Here is a 7,734-nt window from a genome sequence, read left to right as displayed (position 1 = left end):
CCCTGGGGCGCGCCGCCCCGGCCCCGCCGCGCCCCCCGGCCCGGGCCCCGGGCCCCCGCCGCCCGCCGCTGCGCCCCGCTGGAGTAGCAGCGGCAGCGGCAGCGGGAGCATCGGCCGCCGCCCCCGGCGCAAGTGGGAGGTGTTCCCGGGCCGCAACCGCTTCTACTGCGGCGGCCGCCTCATGCTGGCCGGCCACGGCGGCGTCTTCGCGCTCACGTTGCTGCTCATCCTCACCACCACCGTCCTCTTCTTCGTCTTCGAGTGAGTCCCGCGGCGCCCCCGGCCCCGCCCCCTCGGCCGCCCGGCCCCCTCCGGCCCCCTCCGCCCCCTGCCGCGCACCCCACCTGCGCGGGTCCTGCGTGGGCACTCCAGCCCCTCTGGGCCCCCGCTGGGCCGCCGCTCCTCTCCCACGTCCCCGGGCGCTCCACCCTTCCCCGCACCTGCCAGGCACCCGCCCCTCCCAGCTCCCCCGGGGCCTGCGCCCTGCGCCCTGCGCCCTCTGCTCGGGATCTGCCCCCAGGCCTTCCCAGTCTCCTGGCATCTCTCCTCTGCCCTCCCGGGCCCTCTCCACCTACCCACCCCCATCCTCCCTCGCCCATCCGGATGCCCCGTCCTCTGTGGCCCGTCCCCCCCTCCTTCAGGGCCTTTCCCTGGCACCCAGCCTCTGCCAGGAGCCCCGCCCTCCCATGGCCTTCACAGCCCCCCCCCCCGCCCCCTCTCAGACCCTGGCTCAGTCCTCCCGGACCTCCTTGCCCACCCCCGCCCCCCCCCCAGCTTCTTTCCGACCCCTCGAAGCGTCTTTGCTTTCTGTCCCTTCCAGACAACTTCTGAATTTCTTCCGTGTCCTTTGGCTTTATGCTCCCCATTACAAATCTCCTGGCTGCCTTTGGGTCCCCTCTGGGGTCCCCTCTTATCTCTCTAGCACAGACCTTTCCCCCCTTGCTTTCCCCTCAGTCTTTCTCCCTCTAGGCCCTCAGGCAATCTTCCCAAACAGCTCTGGGCCTCTCAGGCCTCCCTCCTCTCTCCAACACCTTCCTTAGCTTCCCCAGCACTTCCCAGCCTTTCCTCAGACTCCGTCAAGCCCCTGCCCCCCACCTCTGACCTCCTGGTTTTCTTTGCCTTCTCAACATTCTGGAGCATACACCCCCCCCCCCCCCCCCCCCCCCCCCCCCCCCCGGCCTGTCCCACGGCAGGAACAGCTGCAGGGCCTTGTTATTTCTCCAGAGTCCAGAGTGCTTTGGTGTGACAGGTCTTATTTGCCCCCTTGGGGGCTTTTGATCCCCAGTGACTCAGGATTGGTCCACACAGTATCTCCATTTTCTGGTTGGAAGAGGGGATGCTTGTCACTTCCCAGGGTCGCATTTTTGTATCGGAAGTTTTCCAGCTTGGAAAACTTGGTCTCTAGCTTGAGCCATCTGCTGTGTGAGTCTTTTGCACACACACTCACACTTCCCCTCCTAGTTCTCTCCATCCTTTGTGGTCTTCCTTAACTGTGCGGTGTGGTGAACAACTCCTCCGGAGCCAACGGACCTGGTTCCAGCCCCAGCCTGCACCACCTGCAGACTGCATGACCTGGGGGCAGTCCCTTCACCTCAGAGCCCCAGTGCCCTCGTCTATAAAATGGGATTTATAATAGGTCATCATGAGGGTGGCACAAGGTCATGTATGTAAGCTTTTAACCCGGAACGAGCACTTAATGCTGGATGCTGCTGTTAGCTGTCGGCTTCACCATAAAGCACTTCCTAAGGGCCTGTGGCCACGCTGAGACTTCCACAAAGACACCACCCCCTTTCCAGCTGCCAGATCATGTATCTGCAACCCTGGGTTTCCCCTTGAAGCAAGGTGAGGACTTCGTATGAATTAGCTTCTCCCTTTACCCCTTCCTTTCTGAGTCAGGGTGGATAAGAAGTTCCAGGATAATATAACAAGCAGAAGCTCTGGGGAGCCCCCAGCCTCCAGCATGTTCCCTGGGCTGAGTTTCAGATCCATCTCACTGGGCTGACCCACATGAGTGTTTTGAAAGTTCCTTTTCCAGTAGCCCCGGGGCTGCAGCCTGAGCAGGAGGAAGTTGACCCCTGTGACCCTGCAGCGTGGGGTTCAGTCAGTTCAGAAGCAGGATCTTCTGGGCTGCGTGGGTATCTTGACTGGTGACAGATTTGTCCCCCAGAGAAGGGAGAAAGGAGGACTTCTGGGTTTGGGAGGGCTTGTGAATCATCTCGCCTTGTCTCTGCTCTTCCTCACTTGGGCTGGTGGAGTTGGCAGGAGGGTTTGGGTTTGGGCTGAGAGCACCCCTGGGTCTGAACTGGGGTGAAACCTCAGTAGGGACCCGGCACGTGGGAACACTGGAGAGTGAGCAAGCTCACATTCTCCCGTTGCTCTGGGGAAAGAGAGAGTGGCTCTCTAGGGCTTTTTCTTGCTGAGAAGGGTTTTGCTTCATTGTTTGGTTTGGTGGATTATTGCACAGGGCTGTCAGCAGGGTGCCTGGCTTCTGTCCCACTTCCCATGCCACACGGAGGCCAGAGTGCCCCTTTAATTCTAAGTCAGATCCCAGTGCCCCTCCCCCGAATCCTCCCTGGCTCTCCCGAATAAGAGCCAGCGCCCTGATAATGGGCTTCCTTTCTGTCCCTCTCCTCCTACTCCCCCCACCTCCCCATGCATCCTCCTCCAGACACATTGGCCTCCTTGCACATTCCTGCCTCAGGGCCTTCGCACTGATTGGAATACCCCTCCTTTAGATGGTCTCATGGCTCAGTCCCTCACTTTTCTTCCCTCCTTCCCTGACTGTCAACATTACAAACCACTCCCCTCCCTCCTATTCCTCTTCCCTGACTACTTGTTCTCTGGAACCACTTGCCACCATCTGAACATACTGCGTGTATACTTTCTGTTAGTTTGTTGCCTGTCTCAGTTCTCCTCACTGTTATGTCTTCAGTGCCTGGAACAGGGCCTGGTGTGTAGTAGGCACTCAATACAGTAAATATTTGTTGAGTGAATGTAGAGAGTATTTGCTGAGGGCCCGGAGGCCCCAGCCCTGTCATTGGCTGGCTACGTGACCTGGGATGTAGCTGTGGGCCTCAGAGTCCCCCTCTATAAAATCAGGGAGCCAGGGCTTGGTGTTTCTGAGGGTTCTACAAGTCTCAGACTTCAAGTCCCCATCCCGCAAAGAGTCTGGCTATCCACAAACTGGCTGATGGTCATGTGGGTGACACAGCCCAGCTTTGTTTGAGGCTCGGACCTAGGACCACTGAGGTGTTTGGAGCAGAATGTGTGGTCCCGTTGGAGCCCTTGGTCTTGGCAGTTTCTGCTCTTCAAGGGAAGGACCTCCCTGGAGGCCAGAGCCTCTGGCGATGGAGGCTCTGGAAGGAGGGTGCAGACGTCCACAGGTCTGCTTTCTGCAGCTGTGCCAGCTCCTTGGCTGATTCTGGCCTCCCAGTGGCCTGTCGTTTCCCGAGTAGCAGCTCCTCACCCCATCAGGTGCCGCTCTCAGTCTGGGAGGGAAGACAGCAGACGACAGCAGTTAATCGTGCGGGCAGGCCTCAGAGTCAGCCCGTGCACAGGCTCTTCTCCAGACCAGCTAGGCTCGGGGACCTGAACGCGCTGACTTGGGATGCCAGCCCTTGGATGACAGTGGCAGTGACTGGACCATGCTCTTCCGCCTAACCTCCTTCACCTGGCTGACGCTCTTCATTCCTCAGATTTGAGCTTAGGCATTATCTCCTTCAGCCAGACTTCCCTGACTGTTCGGCTGTCTTCCTCTTGCCCATGTTAGCACACACAGTCCTATGTGGGTCCTCTCTGTCCACAGGTCTGTTTTCCCCACTAGACCAGAGCCTCATGGCGGCTGGGGAACAGCGCCCTTGTCCACTGCTGTTTGGGGAAGGTGTTGCCTGGCGTATGTAAGACCTCGCTCAGTATTTGTGGAGTGAGTGAGTGAACATTTTCATGGATGGTCGACTCAAGCGAGTTGGTAGTGGCTGCCTAAGGCTTTGTGTTTAGAAGGATTCTGAGGCTGCAGCTGAGTGCAGGGGTTAAGAATGCTGGGATCTAGATTCCTCTCCTTAGCTCATTTAAAAAAAAAGTGCTGGGATCTATTGATCGTGTCTGCTATTGGCTCAGAGGGAAAGCGCCAGGATCACTTAGTGATGGCTGCCCGAGGCCCTGGCCTAGGAGCTGTCCCTCTTCCTCAGGGAAAGGCTCTCTGCACGGATGGGCATGCGGGGTGTTTCTGGGGTGACAACACCTGCCTGGTGCTGCAGCCCTGTGCCGCAGGGAGCCCTCTGGGTATCTGCTCATCTCTCTCTCTCCCCCCCTCCCCACAGCTGTCCCTTCCTGGCCCGCCAGCTGACGCTCGCCATCCCCATCATCGCTGCCATCCTCTTCTTCTTCGTCATGAGCTGCCTGCTGCGGACCAGTTTCACTGACCCCGGGATCCTGCCCCGGGCCACCGTCTGTGAGGCAGCCGCCCTGGAGAAACAGATCGGTGAGGCTCCTACTCGGGCTGAAGCTGTGTCTCCTAGCTCCGCGCTCCTTGATTTGAGAGGAGGCCTGAGTTTCTCTTCCCACACCTTGCCAGACACTGGGGGCGCGGTAGTAAGTAAGGCCGGCTGGAGCGGACACCAGAGTGGAAACACCTGATAAACCAGTGAGCAACGAAGCAAGCAAGAGATGCTGGCAAATGAAGGCTGTGGTGGCCGCCAGCTTAGTACTGAGCGCTCACGGGGGGCCCGGCGGGCTTTTCACCTCTTTACATGCGTGATCTTATTTCATCCCCCAGTAATCCCATGAGACAAGGACTGTTGTTATTCTCCTTTTACTGGTTACACTGAGTCTCAGAGGAGCAAAGTAAGTGGCCCAAGATCACCCAGTAGGTGGAAGAGCTGGGATGAGATTTCATAGAGTCTGACCAGAGTCTCTGCCCTTAAACATTCGTGTACTTACTCATTCTCTCGTCAGACATTGGTTGAAACCCTCTTATGTGCCAGGCACTTTTCTAGATGCTGACGATACAGTAGTGAACAAATAGGACAATAATCCCCTGCCCTCTTGGAGCTGACGTTCCAGCAGGAGGAGAAGGACCGTTAGTAATTAAACATCTGGGATGTCAAAGAGGAAAGCAGGGAGGAAGGATGAGAGCTGGGGGAGGGTATATGGTTTTAAATAGGGTGGTCAGGGAAGGCTTCGTGAAGGAGGTGACTTCTGAGCAAAGAAGCAAAGATGTGAAGAGATGAGGAATTGAGCTGTGTGGGTATCTGGAGGAAGAGCACAGTAGGTGTAGGGAGTGGGCTTGTTTAGAGTAGGTGATCTGGGAAAGCTTCTAGGAGGAGGTGGTCCTTGAGAGGAGCCCTGAATGGTGTGATGGGAGCCAGTAATATGCAATCCAGAAATAGTAAAAGCGAAAGCCTGGAGCAGTGAACGAGCTGGTATGTTTAAGAACAGTAGGAAGGCCAGTGTGGCTAGAAAGAACCTGTGCTTCCAGGCGCCACAGACAGCCCTTGATTCCTCCTAGACTAGTGTGGGTCCCCCTGGGAGGCTGGGTGCTGGGGCCAGGGCCTTAATCTCAGCTTGCTCCACCCCAGCTCCTTCCTGTGGAGAAGTGACGTGGCTGTTTGCACACCTCAGGGGTTTCCGGTCCGTGGTCGGTTCCTTCCCCTAACAGAGTGGCTTTCAGACAGGCTTTTAAACATCTAACTGGCCTTGAAGAGACCCGGTAGCCTGTAAATGTCAGAGCCTGCTGCATCCAGCACTGGAAGTTGGTCCACTGATTCTCTGGAGCAACTCGAGGGTGGGCAGGAAGGGGGAGGATATTCTCTTGCTCTTTGTTCTGCGTCTCATTCCTCTGCCTAGGCCTGTCCTCGGCCATGCCCTCGGTTGCTGTCTTCCTCTGCCTGCAGCCAGCTTCCTCCCCCCTTGTGACCCTGGGCCACTCACTGCTTGGCCTCCTAGACCCGACTCTGCTCCTTCAGCATCCTGCAGTCTGAACCTGGGCAGTCCACCTGACAACGGGGGAGGCCCCGTGGCAGCCCGTTTCTCCTCCCTCCAAGTTGGGGCTAATCATGGGCAGGATTATGATCCAGCTCAGCCTGAGCTTGGAGAGCTGGCCGCCTGGAATCCTCTGGCCTCCTGTGAGCAGTGTGGGTAATAATAACAACTGTAATCCCCCATGTTTGGGGAGCGCTTGACGGTGTACTGAGTGTTTCCCATCCATTATCCCCACAAAACCTCCCCACAGCCCCGCTGTGCTCATGCAGAAACTGAGGCAGATGAACACATGGCCAGGGAGTGGAGGCATGGAGATGGACTGTGTGCCTTGACTCCCAAACCCCTTGCTTTCTCTTCTGAGATGGCCACAGGGACACGTCTCTGGTCTTCGGTGGCCACACTGTCTTCATTCGTATGTCTCAACCCAGGTACTCTGTACTCTGAGATGCTTTCATGACCCCAGTTGGGCCAGACCTTCCATGACACATTCCCAGAGCTCCTTGTCCTTCTTTTCTTGGCCCTGTGCTGCACGGTGATTGTTACAAAGTTGTTGGGCAGGCCCAGCAGCCTCTCCTGGACAGTGAGGGTCTTGTTCACCTAGTCTGCTGCTTGAGGGTCCAGGGATGTTGGCTGAATGGATGAGCCTCTGTAGAGGCCCTCCTTGCTGTCCCCAGGTGACCGATGGAGAGATAGTTGGAACTTCTCCCAATTAGGCATTATGGCTTTAATCACTTATGTGTTGATTCTATATGCTGACTCCTGAGTACAGGCGGAGGAGGTGGGAGGCCAAAAACAAATCTGATGTTGACCCTGCCTTCGGGCAGTTTCCAGGCTAGCTCAGTCCAGGGTGGCGTGTGACCACACCTGCAGGGGTGACCAGCTGCCCCAGGGACCAGTAGGCTTTGGAAGAGGATCAGAGAAGCCAGGAGCATCTTCTGCCTGGAGGATGTGGAGAGGCTTCATGGAGAGATGCCTTGAGCCAAAGCTTAAGGTTTGGGTGGAGTTCAGGCATGGGAATAGGTGTGAAGGGAGCCCTCCGCGCGGGTGGAACAGAGGAGGAGAGGACGGGGGGGAAGGAGCGGGGACAGGCATAGAACCCTGAGCAGGCCATATGAGCTGGAACAGGAGGACTACTTCAAAGAATTAGAGAAATTCTGGTTGGAGAATGGGGTGGAATTAGTCACTTGGGGCCCTAAATGTCAGGGTTGGAGACTTCCCTTTGAGAACAGCTGCCATGCCTGGAAAGTGACATCGTTGAGGCCTTTGAACTCTGAAACTTGAACGGGAGCCAGATTTGAGGGTGGGGCCAGGAGGTTTCTAATCAGGGTGAACTATATTTTCTCGAAAAGGACTAAGGTCATTGAGCCTTTTCGAGAAGGCTGGGGACCAGCTTCGAGGTGGATGGTGCTGTTCATATAAACACGAACTGATGATTACTGGGGCCCATGCAGACTGGGGGCTTCTCACTTCGGCCCCATAGGCCAGCAACTCCAGCCCAACAGGCTCTAGCCCAAGGCTGCCGCCCTACAAGGACCGTCTGAGGTGGGCTGACCAGCTCCTTCCTGTCTCGTGTCCTGGGAAACCCCTCAGTCATAGGCAAACCAAGGCGGTTGGTCACCCTGGTCTGAGATCTTGACTTGTCAGCTGGTGACCCATGCAGCTGGGTCTCCCTACAGGTCTCCCTCTCCATACAGAGTCCAGACACTCTGGGAAGTTGGAAAAGAGGTAAGGGGTGCCAACACTGCCCCCAAGAGG

General features: G+C 57.2%; 1 protein-coding gene across 1 annotated transcript in view; it reads left to right on the top strand.

The window, feature by feature from the left end:
• Positions 1 to 4: 4 nt before the first annotated feature.
• Positions 5 to 7,734, top strand: part of ZDHHC18 (zinc finger DHHC-type palmitoyltransferase 18) — a gene marked incomplete at its 5' end in the record, with an annotated part of 23,728 nt that continues 15,998 nt past the window's right edge. Inside the window, 2 exons of the mRNA XM_035019007.1 lie at positions 5 to 261; positions 4,320 to 4,480. Of these exons, the coding sequence (XP_034874898.1) occupies positions 5 to 261; positions 4,320 to 4,480 (418 nt within the window). The remainder of the gene's footprint in view (positions 262 to 4,319; positions 4,481 to 7,734) is intronic.

Source organism: Mirounga leonina, unplaced genomic scaffold (genome assembly GCF_011800145.1).
Source record: "Mirounga leonina isolate KUSES-001 unplaced genomic scaffold, KU_Mleo_1.0 Mir_173, whole genome shotgun sequence".
In the NCBI taxonomy this organism is placed as follows: Eukaryota; Metazoa; Chordata; class Mammalia; order Carnivora; family Phocidae; genus Mirounga; species Mirounga leonina.
The sequence above is the reverse complement of the archived record's forward strand: the minus strand, read 5'-3'. Positions and strand labels throughout refer to the sequence as shown.